The following is a 22,660-nucleotide window of genomic DNA, read 5'->3' as shown; positions in this document are numbered from 1 at the left end:
TTTTTTCGCCTTTTGCCTAACCAAACGCTTGCCTTCAAAGGCGTAACGGCGCGTTCAATGATGTTGTCTTGGTGGTAACAGGTACCTGGCGTTCTCCATATGAAAGTCTGACATGAATCAGACTGCAAGCTAAACCTGGACTCGTCGGAAAACATCACACAAGCCCACTGTGATGATGTCCACGTTGCATGTTCTCTACTCCAGGCTAATCGCTGCCGAAAGTGAGTTGCCATGAGCGGAACACATCTGACAGGCCTGCGAGCATATAGACCAATATCTCCCAAACATCTGTACAAGGTTTGCCTTGAAACTGTGGTACCCGTGGCTGCAGATAGCTGACGAGACAGGTCGGATGCTCTCCTCCATCTGCTTCTTTTGGCAGTTACTGCCAAATACCGGTCTTCATTCGGCGTTGTAACTCGGGGGCGACCTGTACTGTAACGTCTACTGACATTTCAGTTATCTTGGAATCGTTGCCAAAGCCTACAGATGACACTTTGGGCAATTCCAAGTTCCATGGATACTTCCATCTGAGTACGCCCACATTCCAAGCGGCCGATAATTCTACCACGTAAAAAGTCATCCACATGCATCCTCTGTGTCATAACTATTCGCTTATGGCACTGAGTGCCTTACAGAACTCTTGTGAACAATTTTATTTCTTTGCCACCATTCCTTATATACCCCCTCTTACACTCTCGTCATTGTGACGTACTATCGGCATCATCTGGTGGCTTCCTGAAATTTGCATATAATTCTTGCAAATGTGTGTGATAATTCTACAGGTGAAATTTTTACTTTAGATTTCGATTTCTGTTTGATTCTGAATTATCCTTAATTTATGGACATGACTGTAATTTACTGTCAGATTTCCAGCTTAAAACCATAAATTTTGTGAAACAATTAACTTAAAAAAAACCAAATGACACCTTTTTGAAATATTTTTGATTTAATTTTATTTTCTGCTAATATTTTTTTTTTAATATGTTCGTATCATGGAAAAAAAATCCAGTTTTCCACATAAAATTTTGAAGCTTGGAGGTTTTGGACAGTTTCAGACACTTTATCCCGTGTGTCCTGTCCGAAACCAGTTTTGGACGTCCAAAACCCCAACACTGGTATGAACCCTATGCTACCTCTTTTGGCCTGGCAGTAAATGATTCCCTCATTAAATGTGAGACACGTTTTTTAAGACTGTGGCCTAAGCTCGGAACCTCTTAGTGTTTTTTTTTTTTTTGAAGCTGTCATTAAGATCTCGCTTTAAAACTTATAGCAAGATTGGTCGAGCCTGATAAGTTGGAAGCTGCAGCTTCCGCAAAACAACTTTTTGAAATTGATCTGGATCAGGCAGGCAACTTGTATCCAAACAAAAATATTGATATAGGCTTTACAGAAAAAAAAAAAATTCCTTGCGCAAAGCAAAACTAATGATATTTTTAAATTGTCTGCAATGTAGTAGAGGTATTCAGTCACATTACACTTCTTTCATAGTTGGAAAAACTGGCACATGGTGGCACCACACATAACAAACATTACGCCGAAACAAACTTCACATCAGGTTCACAACATGTACATACCCATTTCAGCATGTACCAATTCGTTAGCAGTTCTGTAGACGAATGTTGATGAGGTGCATGTGTGGTTTGGTAGTAGTAATGCAGAAGAGGCTGTTAATCATTACTTTTGAGAAGTTGATGGATCCAGTATTCTATAATGACTGTCAGCACTAGACCCATGGATCATCAAGCACAGTTTTGAAAATTGGCATCCACTGAACGGAAGTGGTGCTCCAGAGTTTGTATCTTTTAAACCAGATGAGTGATGTTACTGAGAAAGCTAAACCATGATATGTTGATCTAACAAGTGCTGCCAATTTTGGTTTCAAAGATAAATTTGAAAATTTCTTCCAAGAAGGTCAGATGAACTTGGCCCAGATAAATTCTTCTCGGATATTTTTGTTTTTGGCTGTGACTAGAGATGGGATAAATATTCGGCTTCTATTCAGTATTCTGCCCTTGCTGAATAATGCCTAGATATTCGGCCGAATATATGTGTAAATCTAAGCACAACAAACTAATTTAAAAGAAAACTGTATTAATTATAATTTTTTACATAAATTAAAAATTTGCTTATTATATTTTGCTGTGCAAATGTCCTTTCTATGAAAAATGTTAAGTCAGGGAGAATTTATTGGGTAAGTAAAACACTAAACTGAAAATAGAATCCTATTGTAATTACGCAAGTTCACTAACTGAAGAATGTACCTAGACAAGAATCCTATTGAGCTATTGAAAGAGGCAAGAAAGACAAAGTACATTGATGGAGGAAAAATGAGAAAATAAGTTATAAATTATATGATGCATTACTAGTTGAGAGTAAATAATGATTGAGACATTCTCCTGAATGGTTGTAAAACTATGGCATGTTGAAAATAAATTGACTGCAACATTATTAAAATACAATATTTCAGTGTTTTTGATTGTCAGCATCGTATCAATAAAAATCTTCCAATTACCAGTTTTTACAAGATATACAGAAGACTGGATGTTGTGAAGATATTTATTATTTGAGATGTTATTTTTTTTTTTTAAGGAAGGAAAAACTCTTCTCTGCCTCTACCGGGAGTCGAACCCGGGTCCCTCGATTGCCGGACGAGTGCTCTGAACCAGTTTTTAATATTTATTGAAAAAATAAATTACATAATTAAAATTTATTATCAATCATTTGAAATTACCAATAATTTTATTTTCAATTAAATACCAATTTTATTTATAATTGTGATGAATTTTATGAAAATTGATATTCGGTCGCTAATATTTGGTATTCAGCTAATCACTATTGGTCTTGTCCCTACTTGTGACAAGAAGTTTTTGGAATTGTGAAAGGTTTTCGAAATGTGCTCATTTTGAAGCAGACTGAAAGTTGCCACAGTCATCCTGTATATATGGGAGTAAGGTCTGTATGCAGGAGGGGGAGGTGCGCATTGTATATTTATCAATTATTTTTGGGGGGCTCAGTCCTCATAAAATTTGTTTGGAGGTGGAGGCTGTTTGAGCCCCCCACCAGGTTCCAGCACCTATGACATCTGTTAAACGGACACTTTAATATGTCAAGGACGTGTTAGATAGTTTTTCTTGCAGTTCTTTCATCTATTATTATGTTGAAACAACGTTTTGAATTCAATAATCTGAGATTTCAAAGCAAACTAGTATGTAAAAGATTATATGCAATTTGATTTTGAAAAGGAGAGGAGGGGCAATATGTGAAAATTCTGTCTGTACTGTACTTTTCAATGGCATATTACTGAGAAATGATATAATTTAAAGTGATCTTGGACATTTTTCGATTATATATGCCCATGACAATGTATGCATTTTTGGTTAGAAATTTTTGAATTATGGTCAGGGAGAGAAAGTCTGGGAAATAATCAAGCAGATTTTGCTGGGAACCTTTTTTTTAATTACAAATTTATGGGAAAACTGAAAAATTATAACCTGATTTGAGGGTCCAAAGGATATACATGTGCACATATGGGCAATATATCACTGTGCTGGTAAAATCTTGATACAGGCAATGGTGTTATGCTAAATGATGTATTAATTAAAGGTTACACTGCTTCTATGCATTCTCCGCTATTCATACAAAGGTTCTAACAACTGGCTTGCGCAAAGATGAATTTGGGAAAGAAAATTCAACTGTCTCTGGGGAAATCGAACCCAAGTTCTCTCATATACTTGGTGAGCATGCTATACCTGACATGTAAGAGGATATGTATTCAATTCCCCATTGGCAGTTGAATTTTTTTCCTGAATTCATCTTTGTATCTGCCAGCTGTTGAAACCATTTATATTGATATTAGCCTCTGTGCAGAAATTAGAATGTTTGCTTGTCCAAGTTTCCTTTGTATTTTTTCTTTTGCATAATTTTTTTCTTAATGACAGACTGTTTTCAAGAAATCAAAATCCTGCAAAAATGAAACATGGAATACTTGTATTCCTCCTATAATTTCTTGAATGTTAAAATTGTTGTAGTGATAGATTTTGTATGTTACATACTTAATTTAGTCAAGAAAAATGAAGACAAAGAACATGATAGTAAAGAACAAGTTTCCGATAAGAAACGATTGTGGCGCAGCTTTGGCTCCAAATCAGCAGTCAACATATCAACAGATACGCTGAAGGTAAATATGCGTCTTTTTAAATTTTTGCAGGGTTGGCAAGTTTTTGCTGCAGTGGAAAAAAACCATGGTAAAAACCGTTCCGGCAAAAATAGTTTTTGCCACATTTTTGCCAGTGGCAAAAATTCACAGAATTAAAAAAGTGGATTTATCTGTTTTGAATTCTATAAATAGATAACCATAAAATCTTTTACTTATGAATTTTTCATAACAAATCTATAAAAAAATGTTTTAGATTTATATATTTTTTAAGATCAAGTAAAAATCCCAAAAACTGTTTAGAAATCTTTGTTTACTTTTCAAAAATAGGGGGGGGGGGAATAGATCTGTGAAATTGATGTTTTTCTGTAAAAATAAATGCTGCCTTTTTTCCTTCTTATATCTGTTTTGTATTCTAGATAAATTAGGCCAAGCCCTTATTTTTTCTTTTTGTTCACTAGAAGGGAAAAAAAGAATTACTAGGGTGTAAATCTATTTTTTCCCAACTGTGTCGTCTGATTACCAGGTATGAAAGCTTTTATGTATTTTTTTAGGAATGGACAAAGATAACACACCTTTCATCAGTAAAATGGTTAATGGAACAAGTTCAGATAATCTTGACTTGCTCTATGAAAGTACAGAATTTTAAACTAAAATCCTTTTTTCCTGGAATCTGTTAACATTTCATTAAGCAGACAAAGGGGTAGGAGGAGCAATAGACGGAAAGATAAGCATTACTGCCAGTCAAGCAGCTTGCCTAAGTTCTTTATCAGTACATATTTTCTCTTTCTCACCACAACCCACTAGTATGAACAATAATGCTAGGATACAATGAACATAGGAGTGAGAAAAACAACTATATGGGTTTTTGAAGTGCATCACAGTAGAATGGGGTGGGACTGGAGGAAAATACTAATTCCTGCTTCTTTCATTGGTTTTGGCAAGTTGGTGCTACATTCTTATTCCCATTCTTATTGCAGTACTGGTCACTATCCTAGACTAAAATCACCATTTACACCTCCGTAATTTATGTATTTATCCCCTTTTGCTAGATCTTTAAATTGATAAGTAAATTGTAACTTTTAATCACTTATAATTTTTGATTAAAAGTGATCAGAAGCGGAAGAAAAAGAGATAATGTATGGCATTATTTCCTAGAATTGAAAAGTGATGGCAAAGTTTTAGTTAAGTGCAAAAAATGTGGTCATGTGCAAAGTAATAAAGCTGCAAGAATGAAAGCACACATTCCCAGATGCAATTATGAACCTTCAACTTCTGTATGTGAAGATAGTGAAATATCTCTTCCCGTTCTAAACACTGAAAATTATGATTTCCAAGATGAAGAAAATCCATCTATCAAGAAATTTAAAAGTATTCAACAACCTTTAGATGTATTTGTTCTAAAGACGAGCAAAAGTGAAAAGGATAAAATTGATGAAGCAGTTGCGAAGTTCTTTTTTGGGTGTAATATTTCCTTTTCGGTCGTGGAAAATGATATTTTTAAAAATATGCTAAAACTGTTGCGCCCAGGATATAGCCCACCATTTTGAAAAGCTCTTTCAAATTACCTCCTCACCAACATTCATTGTACAAATACAAATACAACACCACAACAGGCAAAATGCCCAGCGAGGTGGCTGAGGAAAAGATGCCCATACAAATATGGATGTCATATATTTAAAAAATAAAGCAACCCAATTAAAAATGTAATTAGAAACATTATAAACAACATATACACATGATAAAATATTATACAATGCCCATAAAGAATACTTATGGTTGTCTTATTCTAAGTATGGATAGTTTCTCCATTTACCCCAACATGTTTATCGTATTTCTTTTCAAACGTGTCAATTGTGTTACAATTTACTACCTCCGGAGGTAAGCTATTCCATTTATTAACAACCCTATGAGAGAAAAATTCCCTGTGACACCATAACCTTGCATTGTCCCTTACCAATCGATACTGGTGTCCCCTTATAAAAGCAGTCGATTGGCGGTGTACTAAAAGTTCATGGTCCATTCTATCCATCTTATTGAAAATTTTGAACACTTAGATCATATCTCCTCGACATCTGCGTTCATCCAATGTAAACATATTTAAAAAATAAAGTCTCTCTTCATAACTCAAGCCCTGTGTTCCAATAAGGACACCTTTTCTGCACCCCTTCAACCAAGTCTATGTCCCTCTGTAGGTATGGTCTCCAAAACCTTACAGCATACTCCAGTCCAGGACGAACTGAACCTCGAAAAAGCAGAAGAATGACTTTAGGAGAACGCGAAGAGACCTTCTTGAAAGTGAGACGAAGCATTCTATTCACTTTTTTGACCACCGCTGAGAGCAAAGAACATGGAAAAAATGCGGCTTGAACTGAAAGATACTGATGAACTTATAACGTATGGATGCTCTGCTCATTGGCTGAATCTTCTTGGTCAAGCCATAACACCATCAACAGTTACAAAACATGTGATCAAAGTACAAAAGTACTACAGGAACCATCATTCTCCAGGTGCTTGGCTCAAAGAATGTGTAGGTTACGTTAAACCACAATTACCCTGCAGTACTCGCTGGAACAGTCAAATAATTTGTTTAGAAACTTTCATTAAGCTCAGATTGTTATCATCATTTCACAGCTCAGATTGTTATCATCATTTCACAGCTCAGATTGTTAATGATCACTCAAGAGAAATTGACTCGAACATATTGTAAATATTGTAAGAGATTAAAATCTCTACTGCAATGTTAAAGATTTGCTGTTGCAGTTGAAACCAGGTTCAGATGCTTTAAATAGCATACAGAGCAGTCATTCGACATTGGCAGATTCCTGTCATCTGTGGTGCTCTCTACTAAAAAGATCTGTTTTGAAGTCTCATATAATCCAAGTCCAAAAGGGTTTCACTCAAGCAGTTCTACCATACCATTTAGTTGCGTATTTATTACATCCGAAATACAGAGGAGAGTTGTTAAATTATGAACAAAAAGAAAATGCTCGAAAGTGGTTACAGAGTGTAGATCCCACTTACATACCCCTAGCTGATCGTTACATACCCCCCCCCCCCCCGAAATAATCCATTTTCAAGTTCGAGCTATTAATGATAAATTGTTTGCCTTTTAATTTTTTTTCATGATGAAAACATGATTCATTTACATGCTTAATAATTGTTTGACTTAATCATTGTTTAGTTTACATTTGTTGCACATGAGAACATTTGCGGTTCCTAGAATCTGAATTTGCATGAGAAAAAACAGCGTTAAATGCGGAAAAACAATTTTGACTGTATTTAGTGCTGTTTTTCCCAAACTTTCCTCTGTTTTTTGAATTTGAATATGTCTGTGAATATTGCATTTAGAAACATAGAATTTTTTGTTGGCATCAAGATAAATAGAGCAACAGCTTCCTAATTGGCTTTTTAAGGCCCTGTAACTGTATAAAAAGTTAATTCTTTTATTTTCTTATTTGTACAATCCCTAAAATAAATTTTCAGATTTAAAGGTAACTGCACATCATTTGAGAACTTTGTGATTGAAAGTATGTTTGTAAAGTCAACGCAGTCAAATATGTTAGAGCAGCGGTTCTCAACCTTCTCTGACTCGCGGAGCTCTTTCCAGTGAATAATGTCTATGGCGGAGCCCTTTTTAATACATTATTTACATGGCGGTACCCTTTAGGCCTCTTTTTTTCGTTTGTTTATCAAATTTATTGATTTATTTTATTATTCTCGAGTGGCCGCGGAGCCCCTGGGAAGTGCACACGGAGTCCCAAGGTTCACCGGTTGAGAACCGCTGTGTTAGAGATATCTGCTGTGCAAACAATTTGGGACAGCCTATATAGGTCTGACATATAGTTACACGTATATTTAAATAGCCTATATATACAGTGAGCTTCCCAATCTCAGCCCAAAAGACCGAATTCAAATCGGTCAATATTGTGTCGTTTTCTATTGATACTTGTTTTTAGTTGGAAGAGATTTCTGGAATGTATTTCCAAAGGGTTGAGAGAGACCATTTGAGAGTGTTAAAGTCAGAGTGGTGTAAGTCAGTTTTCAATAGTGCTGACTTAAGTCCAGAAATGTAATCTTGAAGTGTTAAACTGTTGGCGGAAAAAATGAATCGCGTCTTAGTTTCAATAGTTCGCCACTAGATTGTGAAATTATAAAACTTTTGACATGGGACTCTATGACAACAAATATGGTGAAACCTTTTTGTACTCAAAATGAGGATTATTGACTTCCACCATTCAATGGTAGGGGGAGAACTTTAACCCACTCATTTCAGGGAATGTGGATCTCTTGAAGCATCCAGGCTTAAATAATTTATTGGCTGTGAAATAAGATTTACTATGTATTTCATCTTGACGCCAACTGCTTAGCAAAGACCTTGAAACTATATCAATTAAGAAACATGTCGTTAGTTATATACAACTACTGCTACTTAATCATACATGCACCTCGTACACATTCCTCTTCTGAATTTCTAACGAATCGGCACATGCCGGAATGTGTGTTCTGAGTGAATGTGCGACCTTAACATATATGTTGTAGAGTTGCGCTTGTTTCATGTTCATGCTGCCACCTGTCTTTCATTTTCGGTAGTAAAGATGGAAATGCTTGAATTTTCATGTTATGTCAGTATCGTGTTGTAGGTCTGCCTGCTCTCTGCAGAGAGACTGTTTTAAATGGGAGACTGGCTCGCATTCGCACCTTAAAGCGGAAAAACTGCAGAAAGTTATTGGTATACAGCAGAACCTTATTATAATGGACTAATAGAGGTTGAAGGTTGTCCATTATAATGGAAGTTTGGTTTACGACAAATATAGAGGTTTTCTTATAGGGGTGTAGTGTTACAGGGTGTATATCAATGAAAGTACAATAGTTAGCTGTAAGAACTGTTCGAATAAATTGAATTCAAAAAGACGTGTATGTATACACTGCATTAATTTTAATTTTTCTGCAATAAATTCCTCTACAGCTATACTTCAAGTCTTGTTTGAAAGTGCCTGTACTCTAATGTTAACCCTCTGACTGCTCAATTTGTGGACCGAAATTGCTTCAAAAATTGTCTAATTTTTTTTACTCAAAAAGTGAAGTTTGAGCGGTAATACCATGTGCGTTCAAATGCCACAATTTAGTGGACAACTAATGACATCTGTTGGCCAAAACATAAATGAAACATCTAATACTGTATAATTTATTTCAGTGGTTAAACGGGATGCGCTCCTCAATAAAGGAAGAAAAACACATGCCCGTGGAAATCACGGGATGAGCAGATTTTGCTACATTTGAGTTGCCCGTGGAAATCGCGGGATGAGCAGCCAGAGGGTTAAACTGCTGCCTCTAGATATAACGATTATCTCTCTACAACAATATATTTCCATGGTCCCCAGAGTATCATTATATTGAGTTTTCACTGTTTTTAAAACAAATTTTGAATGTTACAGATAAAAATTTCACAATCGTTTCAATTGTTTTAGCTGTTTGTTTTAAGTGAAACCTGTTATAGTGAGGTTCTACTGTATTTCTTACAATAAGCCAAGCCTTATCAATGAACATGTATAAATATTGTAAAGCAGGGGTCTTAAATTTATGGCTGTGACAAATATTTAGTAAAGATTATTATGCTTTGTTGAAATTTTTTACTTAATTTTACTGTGCAAAATGGATACATTTTGACATACTTATTACACCTGATGTACAGGTCTGCAAAATGTTTGAGTTAAAACCTTTGTCATGAAAACATTAACTGAAGCCTGCTGTTGTGATTTCTCTTGATTGCTAAGTGCAGATCTGTCAACTTTCTGGATTTAGCTACTCTTACAGGGCTCCCAAATTATGAGCTCACCCCAATCCCCATTTACATAAAAAAGCTCTAGCAACATCCATCACCCAAATGATATCCTGTATGATTGTGGCCAAACCTGTGAAAATCTATGAACGTAAACGAACATGGTGGACCGTTCATGTTGAAAGTTTTTTTTAAACACGTTTGATCGTAAGACAGCTGGTAGATAGCATTATTATGCCAGCCAATATTTTATAGCAAAAATTACAGAAATCATCTATTTATCAAAAATATGGGACATCACTAGTTGGGGGAAAATTCCTAATTACCAATGGGAGAGAAGTTGACTTTTAAAAATCTAATAGTTAGAATTCCACAAAAAAAAAAAAATTAACATAACGAAAATTACCAGGAAGTATCATTCAAAGAAGCCCGTAAAATATAGGTAATTTGGTTGCCTTATGTATTACTTCTTATGTTGGTTGTTATTATGGGCATTAAAAAATTCAGCATGCTAAAGTACGTTTGCCAGATTTTTAAGTAAATTGCAGAATTTTTGAAAGTTACAGGATTTTCACCTTCTGAAAGTTGGCAGGTTTGTAAGTATCATAAAATGTTAAGACTTGTTAAAGCATAACTTGTAGATCTTCTGTACTATAATTCTGTGATATGTCTACTTGGAGACAATGTCTAATTTATTCTGATCCTGGGCAAGTCTCCCTTAGAGGTTTTATCCTACTTTTCTTTCCTATTCTTATTTCCTAGAAGTTTACCCATCACTGGTTTGATCAGTAGATGATTAAAAGAACAAAATTTTGCAGTACTCAAAAGCGACCCTTAAATTTTTATGGTTCCTTTTGGATATGGCTATGAAAACTCCAACTGTGTTTATTAAGTGCCCTTCTAAAGTTCTTTTATGTATCTTTTTTCTTTATATAATCAATTTTTTCCTTTTAAATGTTTAGGAGGCATGATTAATTCAAGTTGTATTAATTTTTATTTTTTAATTTTTGGTAATTCCTCTTTATTTACAGACGATAATTCCTGATTTCAAAGTAGTTTGTGGGCCATCTTTAAATGAAGCAGAAGAAATGCCATCTCCAAAAGTAGCATCTGATGCTCCTTCTTTTTCAAATAAGTCCCGCTCTAATTCATACACAGAAGAATCTATCGAAAAAATGGAAGTAGAAGAAGGTGAATGGTTGTATAAGTGATTCTTGCAAGAATTTTGAAATGTTATTGGTTTTGCTATTCATATCTTATGCAGTAATATTTTGTGATTAGGTATTGGGGCAGAAAATCTGAAGATGGTAGAAAAAGATCCAAGAAAAGAAATAATGGAAAGTCATAGAAGAACCGTGCTACCAAAGAAGCCGATTTCACACTCCTTGTTCATCCAGAATTTGGTTCGACCTTTTACCTTAGTGCAGCTTAAAGAAATGCTTAAAAGAACTGGTAAACTTGTCGAAGAAGATTTTTGGATTGATAAAATCAAGTCAAAATGTTTTGTTACAGTGAGTAGTAATATATTTTTCTTGGGTGCCTTTTTTTGTGAAATATGAAATTAAAAAAAAAATTTATGAAGTAGACTGGAGGTTACTATTTGTATAAAAAGCACATGCTTTTAACATTGGTTTTTAATCGGTATTCAAAAATAATTAAAAATGTTTTTCTTCTGGTATTAAGAAACCGGCAGAAAGCCATTGTGAGTTAGGCAGGGTAAAAGTTGAAGTCCAGATCAGTGTTACCAAAAAATACAATTTTGAAGAGTGATATATTTAACTCTTCTCCAAAATTTTAAGGGATATTTTTTTTATCAGTGAGAAATAACTTTATAAAAAAAATTACCTCCAAGTTTTCGAATTTTCACTCAAAATTTGAATGAGTAAAATTGAATTTCGATGCATGAATCTTGTGTAATGTATTGGCAAACACTAATCCAGATGTCTTGACTACAGCATTATACAGTCACATAGCTGCCAAGTCTCCCAAATTTTAGCTTCATCACTCAACCTCCCGAAAAGTTCTTAAATCTCCCGAATTTTTACAAAAATCACAAAAATCCCTAATTGTCCCTAAACATTTTCTACTTCATTAAAAAAAATCCCCACTTATGAAAACAATCCCTAAGAAATTTCTTGTGGGGCATGAAGCCTCTTTTTTTTTTTCCTCCCTTTCGAAATGACGTCACACATCGTAAATGGGGAAATTCCCTTTTTAAGGAAGTTTTACAAACCCTCTGATGGTAACATGAAAGTTGTTTGTCTTATCGTGTAGGGAAATAGCTTAGCAGCCAATAGTCCTGGATAATAATTGATGATTATAGTGACGCGCATATGGTCAAAATTTCTTTTGTTGAAGTTACGTATGTGCGATATAACAAAGCATGAATACTGATAAGCAAAAACATATTTAATCAATTTTAAAGATACTTATTCCGATGAATTTCCTTTCATCAAACGTTCCAGAAGAGGGCAGACTCTTCCTTTTTGTACAAGTTGTGTTACAGACATAAACATAGGTCATGGAAAGACTGCCATCATCACTCATGAAATTGAAAAAAAACCAAGCAAGTGTCACAAAAAGTCAGTGTTCTTCAAAAATTGACTGTGTTTTCCTTCATCTTCCGATCATTCGCGCAGAATGTTTGTTCACAGCGTTTCTGATTGAACACAATATTTATTTTTACATCATTGAAGTTTTGGCCTCCAATTTCACTTGTTTTTTTTGCCTAGGAATTTTATTCCGAAGGGTTTAACTTCCATGTGTGTGAAATCCTTATTTTAATTTGACTTCAGATTTTGAGTAGGGATTTTATTCCCTATGCTTTAACTTTTATGTTTGGAAATTCCCTATTGTATTTATTATTATTAGGGAGTGGTTTTAGCATAAAATACGGGTTTGCACGAAAATCTCCCGAATTTTCATTTTCAAAAGTTGGCAGCTATGCTGTCATCAGGGGTCTGTCCAGTCAAAATTTTGGTCCATTTTGCAGACTCTTCACAAAATTTTGAATCTGAAACACGGACCTTTCTAAATTCTAGGTCTAAAAAACTGGCCCTTCACAAAATAGAAAATAATGAAACCATAAATTTGACATTTCATTTCTTTTGTGATAGATCAACTAGGTTATTTCAATTCCCACGAAATTACTCATTTCGCGTAAAATTAATGACCCTTTTCACAAAAATCTTCACAAAAACAGGGGACCCTACTAAAAAAGTCTGGACAGGCCGCCCCCCCCCTTCTCGGTAATAATGCTATATTTAAAGACTGATCTGAAATTGAAATGTGCCTCTCTCATGCTTTAACCAGTAGAATTTTGAATTTACTTATGTAGCAAAATCTCTAATGTATGATTTTTTCCCCATCCAAAAGTGGTTGCTGTTCTGAGGTTAAAATTCTTATGTTAATCTGTTAATGTTTAACAGATGGGTTCCATTCCACAAAAATGTGTATTACATGTGGTTTCACTAGTTTGAGTGAAAATTGAGTGATATTTAGTGGAAAGACGGAAAAAGTCTTGAATATTAATTTTTTTTCTTTTCCTCATAACTTTTCTTTTTAAGAAATACAATGCTAAGTTCAATACTGAAAGATTTTTATGAAATAATACCTTATGAAATTAAAAAAACTAGGTCATGTATTTAAACTATTTAAATTGTTTTAACATGTTTTTAGTACGAAACTACTGACCAGGCTGAAGAGACCAAAGAAGCATTGAATGGTACCAGGTGGCCATCATCAAACCCAAAGATTTTAGTTGTTGATTTTGTGACTAAAGAAGAGGTATGTATATGATAATTTGTATTCCACATTAACCTTTAAAAGTAAAGACAATATTGCCTTCATGATATTCAAATTCTTGTAAATTTGATCAGTTAATTTGTATTTGCATTTATAGATGGAACATCATAAGAAAATGATTGAACAAGCAAAGCCAAATGTCTCCATGCAAGACAGACTTGAAAATCAAGTAGATAATTCGCCACTGGATGCTAGGAAAAAAAGAGATATGGAAGATCCATTCAGGGAAAGGGAACAGCGTCCTAGACAAAATATTACATACATTCGAGAATGGGATAAAGACAAAATAATACAAGAAGAGTCACCTGACAAAGAGAAACCACTGTTGCCACCAAAGGACAAATCTCGTAGTGAGAAGAAAAAAGACAAGAAAGGTAAAAAGACAAGAAATAAATGCCTCAACCTTAACTACAGATTATATGAAATGTTTTAGGATGATGCAAATGTTTTAATCGGTCATTTGGGTATAGTAAGTATTTTCAACTAGTATATATACTTAGTTGAAAACACTTTTAAAATTAAAGCTATAATAGTTGGTAAATACATAAAAAAGAGTAAAAGATTGACATTTTGATACCAACAGTTACAGTTCTTAATAGTTCAATTTATGCTAATAGTGTAAGAGTGATATCCTTTCTTTTCTTCAAATACAGTTAGTTCACAATAAGTCAAACTCTTGTAACTCGAATATCTGTTTTAGTCGAAGTTTTCACTCAACCCCAGAATTTTCTCTACATTTTAGTGTTAAAATTTTCCCTTAACTCTTGAGTTTTCTTACTTTAAGTCAAGGCTTTTGGGAATGTGAGAAAATGCGGTAGAATTTATCAATAGAATTTCATATTTATAAATTTTGCATTTAGCAACAAAATTCAGCATCAAGCAATAGAATTTAGGAGATTTATTTACCGGGTTCATTTGTCCGCTTGTGCAAAAAGTGAAAATTCATCAAGAAATACAAATACAACGCCACAACAGGCAAAATGCCCAACAAGGTGGCTGAGAAAAAGATGCCCATATGGATGTCATATATTTCAAAAATACAGTAACCCAATTATAAATGCAATTAACAAAAATTATAAACAATATATACACATGACATAGCTGCCAAGTCTCCCGAATTTTAGCTTCATCGCTCGACCTCCCGAAAAGTTCTTAAATCTCCCAAATTTTTACAAAAATCACAAAAATCCCTAATTGTTCCTAAAAATTCCCTACTTCATTAAAAAAAAATCCCCACTTATGAAAACAATCCCTAAGGAATTTCTTGTGGGGCATGAAGCCTCTTTTTTTCCCCTTTCGAAATGACGTCACACGTCGTAAATGGGGAAATTCCCTTTTTAAGGAAGTTTTACAAACCCTCTGATGGTAACAAGAAAGTTGTTTGTCCAGGGTTCGCACATCCTTACAAACTCCTTAAAAACTCCTTACTTTTCATTTCCCTCTGGAAGGGCCCTTATAACTCCTTACTTTTTGCAGCCACGCCTGAAAAAGTCTTTTTTTTTTCTCTGAAGGGATGATCTTTTTTAGAATAGGGGTTCCCCACGGTGATGAATAGCATTGCCTAAAAAAATAAGAGGAAGCTTCCCCCCAATATAAAGAGGAAGAAAAGATTTTTTAAAAAAACGCGCTCTTCCTTTGTAATAGGAAATGTGAAAGCAGGGGATGGGATTGGAACATCCAATGGTTGTGCATACCTGCCAACCGTTACGATTTTGTCGTATTTAGTAAATTAATGCGATTATACGCTTTTGCTTCTAAAAATGCGATTTTTTACCGAATCGCTAGTTTTGACGTGTTTTCCTGCCTATGTCGCAAACTGATCAGCGTTGGAAATCGATGGTCCGTAGAACGACATCACTCCGCTGAACCAGTAGCCGAAAATTCCCCCATGCCCAGTGGTGAGAAAGTTTTTACTTATGTGGCGAAACGATGTCTCGAACCTCCTATATTACGCAGTATACTGAGTGCAGACCTCGCAGCTTTCCTATTTATCCTACTATTTTCCTACTTTCGCCGCAATCATCTTCTTTTTTACCACAATTCTCTCCTACTGTTCCTATTTTATCCCTCCTTCCTATTTGCTTACAGCCAATATCTCACTACGAAAATTCCGAGAAACCGCAAAATGTCACTGCTTTCCGCAGTTTTTTTGACGTGTTTTATTCACATTGCAACTCGCTACTGAAAAAGAAAGGGAAAAAAATTTCGAGTAAGGGACGACAACAAACGTATCTTTTCGCCGCCGCGCCTTAAAATGCTAAAAACTGAAGTCCAGTGGGGAAAGCGAATCTGTTTCGCAGATTGGTTGCCGTAAATAAAAAGGCAAAAAAAAAAAAGAAGAGGTACAGGCTCTATCCACACACAAGATTCCATGAGAGAGAATGGGTTTATCTCTCCTGGGATCTCGTAACGAGCGTTCATCCCTGAAGCCAGGTTTTCCTAGGAGTAGGCTTTTTGCGCCGCGTGAACCTAACTGGATCATTTCGTGTCGGCAGAAATGAGTTACATAATGGCGTTACGCATTTGCGTTTTCCAAGCGTGGCGCATCGGCTCAGGATGGCTATATAGTATATGACCCTGGCGTCATCTACTCTATCGGCTGCATGCTCCGGTTTAAAGGGAAGATGCAACGTCCCTTATGGGAGTTGCTTGCCCGGTTCGAAATATCCAGCAATAAAGTGGCAAACGACAAGTGGAAAATAATTAGAAACAAACTTTCGCATGAAATATTATTTATTCAATTAATTATATGGGTTAGTTAATTTTAACAATGGATTAGTATATCTTGGAGCCCTCTATTGGACGTTAGCAGTAAAGATACTGGCTCACCAATTGATGATCAACAACAGTCAACCTGTGCAGCGATCGGACATCCGATGTTGTTAGCCTTTCCGTAAATACCAGAGGAGTTTTCTCAGTTGAGAACCGGAACACCTTGATCAGTTCCTGGGGGCCTCTCGGTTGAGGGCCGGACCACCTTGCTCAGCTCCGGGGGGCCTCTTGGTTGAGGGCCGAACCACCTTGATCAGCTCCAGGGGGCCTCTCGGTTGAGGGCCGAACCACCTTGATCAGCTACGGGGGCCTCTCGGTTGAGGGCCGAACCACCTTGATCAGCTCCGGGGGCCTCTCGGTTGAGGGCCGGACCACCTCGATCAGCAATGAAGAACTTTGACTGTGAAGATTGTTTTATATTTTGATTCCGGACCTGCCGGAAAACGGATTCAAATAATGTAGATTATTGCATTTTAACAATTCAGCCTAAGGCCAATAGATACGGTAGTAAGACGGTGAATCGTCCTACTAGAGGGCTTCAGTTGAACAGAACAAGATTAGACGAACGCAATGTGAGAGACAAAGAGGGAGGAATTTATACTCCCCTTTTACAAGAAGTTTGGGACCACATGTCCTCGCATGGCCTTTTCGCCTCAACAAATTTATCGAATTTGCATATTCATGCGTCACTATTATAAACATTACAATTTAATTACATTGGAATCTGGCAACATGACATAATCCGGAGAGCTGATCAGACTCTCCCGATTATGTAAACATTACTAACATAACAATATGAAATGAATTGTTCCGACGGAGGTCTGCAGCCCCCCGCCGAAAATAAGTGAGTACAACACTATATTTTCGTATCCGCACAACGAGACTTGCAACAACTCCCCCGGGAGGTTCTTCGATAAAAATAATTAAAACTGGGCTAAGCCTCGCCCAACTATACATATATTGGATCAAACCCCTCCACGAAAATAGCGGCATCGTCGTCATGAGGGAAATTAATTTATGTGGGACATCAGTAGCCCGACCTCTGGCCCGTTCTCGTTCGACAGCCGAAAGACCCCACCCGCCGACTGCCGAACTAATCGAACACTCTGGCCCTTACCGGTTCGCCAGTGGGTCCTCGGGTGGTTTCCGGTAACTGAGAGGTCCCTGGGGTCTAAAATAAGAAGGAATTTCCCACATAACGACAAGACCACCATTAACGTAGAGGGACCGGATCCCGATACGTTACATTCCCCCTCACCACGGAAGAATTTTTCCCAAAAAAAAAAAATCTATAGGTTAAAAAAAGTTAATTTACAGAAATACTTGCAAAAACTATGTTAACATATCACCTGGTATATTAAACTTCCCACTAAAGGAAAAGTTATCGACAGCCAAATCAGTATCCCGATCTTGTAAGTATCGCGAAATTTCAACACTGCTTCTGAATTTTGTCCCTTCGGGAGAGTAATAATAGACGTCAATACGAGGTTCTTTTTTCCTCTTAACGAGAACCCTCTGCCACCCTCTCTGAATCGGAACCAAAAACTTAGAGTAACCTACGGAAGATTTAATGAAATTCGTTTTCACCATCTTAGGAGTGGTGTCCTCCTCGGGATTTTGCCGGTTAAAGGACGTACTAGAGTTAGTGCAATTAGCACTATTTAAGGGCGTTTGTGAAACATGATGTCGACTCGGATTACTGGAAGTGTGTTGTACAAGGACCTCTCTACTCTCAGGTGACTGCGGAACAGCCTCAAGAATGATTTGGTCACTACTAACGAATTTTTTCAAGTCACAAGCATTGACTTTATAGACATTATCATTGGATAAATCCACTATCAGGTAGACAATAGGTGAAATTTTTTCCAGGACTCTACACGGGCCGTCCCATCGTGGTTTCAACTTCGCCATAACATTGCCTTGCGCACTAGAACGGAAATGCGTTCTCCTTAATACCAAATCATCCTGATTAAAGGTGTGCAATAATCTTTTTTTATCATAATATCTTTTTTGTCTCCTTTGTTGTTTTTTGACATTTTCCTTAACTTGCTTAAGTAAGTTTTCGGGCAAACTCACCCTTTCCCAAACCGGTATGTCCATAGCCCAGTCAAATGGTAAAACTAATTCTCTACCAAGAAACAATTTAGCTGGCGACTGACCCGTAGTTTCCGAGGGAACCGACCTAATAGCAAGACCAAAAAAGGTTAAATTTTTGTCCCAGTCTTTATGTTTATCACCAACATAACAGGAGATCATCTGTTTAATTGTCTTATTAAATCTCTCGGTAAGGTTTGATTGAGGATGATAGGGGGTTGTGAACCTTTGCTTGACCTGGAGAACTTTACAAGTTTCCCTCATAAGGTTTGATATAAAACAAGAACCATTATCGGAAACTAATCTTTTTGGAAAGCCATATCTCATACAGTACTCATGAACAAACTTTTTAGCAACTGCACTTGTCGTAATTCGTCTTAGTGGAAATAACTCTACCCACTTTGTGAAATAATCGACGACGACTAACAGATGCACGTTCCCTCTGGAAGAAACGGGAAAGGGACCCATGGTGTCAATCCCAACCATTTCTCCTGGATGATCAACAGAGGTTGACACCATGCCTCCCCATCGCCTTGTATTGTCGAATTTGCATGTTTGGCATTTTTTACAGGACAGGACAAATTTTTTTATATCTTTACGCATACCGGGCCAGAACGCGCGTCGTCGGCATCGCTGAAGAGTTTTATTGACTCCCATGTGACCTGAAATGGGATGCATGTGCATTTCAGTCAAAAATTTCTCTCTACATGGTGGAGGAATTACTAGCAATTTTTTATTCCTGAATCTAAAAAACAATTTTTGATTTTCGAAAAGGTAATACTTTTCAATTTTTTCATCAATTTTTTGTCTTCCGACAGATTTATCATTAAAATACTGTATAATATCTTGGTAATTTTTTTTCTGTTGAACAATTAACTCAGGTAAATCCAAAAACGAGAACAAATATAATTTATTATCAATTTTTTCCTCGAAATCAGTTTCACCGGTGACAACAGCGGGCATTCTGGACAGGGCATCAGGGGCCTGCATGGTCGAACCTTTTCTATATTCAAACTTTAAAGGATATTCCTGTAGTAATTGAGCCCATCGGCTTAACCTCCCCTTCAATTGTTTAGCCTCAAAATACCAGGCGACTGCCCTGTGATCCGTTACTATAGTAACAGGTTCTCCTGAAAACCAGGCTCGAAATTTATTACACGCCCATATAACAGCGAGTCCCTCCTGTTCTGTTACCGAATAATTTTTTTCTGCTGAATTCAAGGTACGACTGGCATAGGCTAACGGCCTTTCCCCGTCAGACTCAACTTGCTGCAAAATGGCTCCAAGCCCAATTCCTGAGGCATCTGTGTAAATTTTTAAGGCACAATCTTTTTTTCTTGTGGTTAGAACGGGAGCACAAGACAAGAGATGTTTCAATTTTTCGAACGCCTGTTGGTGTATTTTGTCCCATTTGAACCTTTGCCCTTTTTTTGTAAGGCCGTAAAGGGGGTTAGCGACATCACCAAAATGGGGAACAAATTGCCGGTACCACCCGCAGAGTCCCAGAAAACGTTGCACCTGTTTTACTGTTTTAGGCCTAGAAAAACTCAAAATGGCGTCGGTTTGGTCCTGTTTTACGTGCCATCCTTCTTTGGTCAAACAAAGACCTAGATATTCCAAATTTTTTTTATAGAGATTACATTTGTCTGGCTTAAGAGTTAAGCCTGCTTTTTCCAAACACGAAAATACTGTTTTCAAGTTTTGTAAATGTTCCTCAAAATTCGAACTGTAAACGACAATGTCGTCCAAATAAAAATCGGCACACTTACCGACTAAGTGGCCCAGGATTGTAGTCATCATGCGTTGGAACGTGGCCGGGGCATTGTTGAGTCCAAAGGGCATTACCTTAAATCGGTACATTCCAGAATCGGTTATGAATGCCGTTTTGTCCCGATCCTCTAGCCGCACTGGAACTTGCCAATACCCCGAGGCCAGATCGAACGTAGAGACGAATCGTGCGTCACCCACTCGTTGTAGAATTTGATCGATGAAAGGCAAAGGGTACCGATCGGGTGCCTTAATTTTATTCACCTTTTTATAGTCGACGACAAATCGCCAATCACCAGTTTTCTTTTTGATTAAAAAACACGGGGAAGCCCAGTTTGTGGAGGCAGGCTCAATGACGTCATCACAGAGCATCTGTTGCACCTGCTCTTCTACTAATTGTTTTTTCCATCGCGGGAGAGAAAAAGGGGATCGAAAAACCGGTTTTCCGTCAGTCACGATCTTATGCTCAGCAACGTGAGTTCTACCGGGAGTGTTTCTGAACAAATTCGGAAATTGTTTTAACAATTCAAACAAACTTTTTTTCTGATCGGAATCAAATTCCGATTTACTTACTAAATTTTGCATTTTTTCCTGATCAACATCTCCTTTATATGACAACAATCCTCCTTTAAGTTCAAAGTTTTTGAAGTCAACTATAATTTCAGTTTTACTCAAAATATCACTGCCGATCAAGATCCCAAATGGGACCCTGGCGAGCACTATCAGATCTGTGTGCACGACACTGTTTCGTATCTCCACTTGGGCCCGAAGAATCCCCACAGGCTGACAGTACTCACCGGATGCCAACTGAAATCTATCACCGTGATAGGGTCTAACTTGATTAGTGGGTGAACCAACCTGCCGAGCCAGATCGAAACTGATCGCTGAACAATCGGCACCGGTATCAATTTTTGCTGTCAAAATCTTGTTGTTAACTCTCACAACTGGATTAAGAAAACTAAATTTTTTACTAGGGGTCTTTTTACCCATGGATACACTACCCCTTCTCATGTACCCCAGGTCTAGTTTCCCTGATTCCCATTTGATTTACAATTTTTTACTATATGGCCGACTTGACCACAACCAAAACAGGTAACTTGTCGAAAAAATTTATTTGTCCTAAAAGGCCGTCTTGAAGGTTGTACTACATTTTGTGTAGATCCCACACAATTTTTTCTAACTTCAGGTTGAAATCTCTCAACACAATTTTCACAAGATTCAAAATTTTGACGAGATTCAATTTGAACATTTTCACGCGTTGCAAGAAATTGATCTAACATTACAAATAATTGTTGCAAAGAATTAGGCTTCCTAACTTCCAAAAATGTTCTCACATTATAGGGTAATTGTGACATTATAAGTTCAATTTTGTCCGACTCCGGAACGGTTAAATCGAACGACTGAAAAAGATCTAACTTATGTAATACGAAATCAAGATACGAGCCCGCCGAAAACTTTTCAGAGAATAAAGCACGAGCTAATTCAACCCTGGTATGATACCTTGAAAAGGTTTGTAATAACAAGCCCTTGAAACTTTCCCACGATTTATGGGGGCCCCATTTTTCCCATTCGTGCCTGCCTATCGTTTGCCACCAGGCCTGAGCACGACCTTCAAACGTGCTTACAACTAACTCGATCTTATTAGGAACACTGTAAAGATTAAAATACGATTCACATTTTAATAAAAAGCTTCTAACGTCTTCTCCACTACCTGAAAATATAAGACTACCAACACTGCGTTGGGTCAATGGAACCAAGGCATTTGCGGGATTTAAAGGTAATGCCGGGGGAAGTATTACATGCGTCTCGTTATAAGGATTTGACATTGTTGGATAAGTAAAGTTCATTTGTGAACCATTATTCGATTGTGAACCACTTGGTTCCGGTTCAATTTGTACACGAACATCACCTAAATTTCTAGGCGTACTATGATTATTAGAATTCATCTCTAAAATCAATGTTAAATATCAAAAAAAAAAAATTTTTTTAGCGAAAGTACTTTCCACCCGCGGTTTGCCACACTTACTGATCCCGGTCGAGCCCCCAAAATTGCAACGTCCCTTATGGGAGTTGCTTGCCCGGTTCGAAATATCCAGCAATAAAGTGGCAAACGACAAGTGGAAAATAATTAGAAACAAACTTTCGCATGAAATATTATTTATTCAATTAATTATATGGGTTAGTTAATTTTAACAATGGATTAGTATATCTTGGAGCCCTCTATTGGACGTTAGCAGTAAAGATACTGGCTCACCAATTGATGATCAACAACAGTCAACCTGTGC

The 22,660-nt window shown here is 36.7% G+C and overlaps 1 protein-coding gene across 8 annotated transcripts in view; it reads left to right on the top strand.

The window, feature by feature from the left end:
* Positions 1-22,660, top strand: part of Acn (apoptotic chromatin condensation inducer acinus) — an 86,369-nt gene that overhangs the window by 54,974 nt on the left and 8,735 nt on the right. For all 8 annotated transcript variants that reach the window (XR_016194435.1, XR_016194431.1, XR_016194412.1 and 5 more), the window contains 5 exons: positions 4,065-4,180; positions 10,970-11,129; positions 11,220-11,449; positions 13,617-13,724; positions 13,840-14,116. Coding sequence is in view for 4 of the 8 variants with exons in the window: in XM_089246734.1 (XP_089102860.1) it covers positions 4,065-4,180; positions 10,970-11,129; positions 11,220-11,449; positions 13,617-13,724; positions 13,840-14,116 (891 nt within the window). In the remaining 4 variants the exon portion in view is untranslated. The remainder of the gene's footprint in view (positions 1-4,064; positions 4,181-10,969; positions 11,130-11,219; positions 11,450-13,616; positions 13,725-13,839; positions 14,117-22,660) is intronic.

The sequence above is a fragment of the Pholcus phalangioides genome, unplaced genomic scaffold, assembly GCF_987345545.1.
Source record: "Pholcus phalangioides strain wild (caught in Gottingen) unplaced genomic scaffold, Ppha-v1.0 ptg000001l_1, whole genome shotgun sequence".
Taxonomy (NCBI): domain Eukaryota; kingdom Metazoa; phylum Arthropoda; class Arachnida; order Araneae; family Pholcidae; genus Pholcus; species Pholcus phalangioides.
Note: the sequence above shows the minus strand (reverse complement) of the source record. Positions and strands in the feature narration are given on the sequence as shown.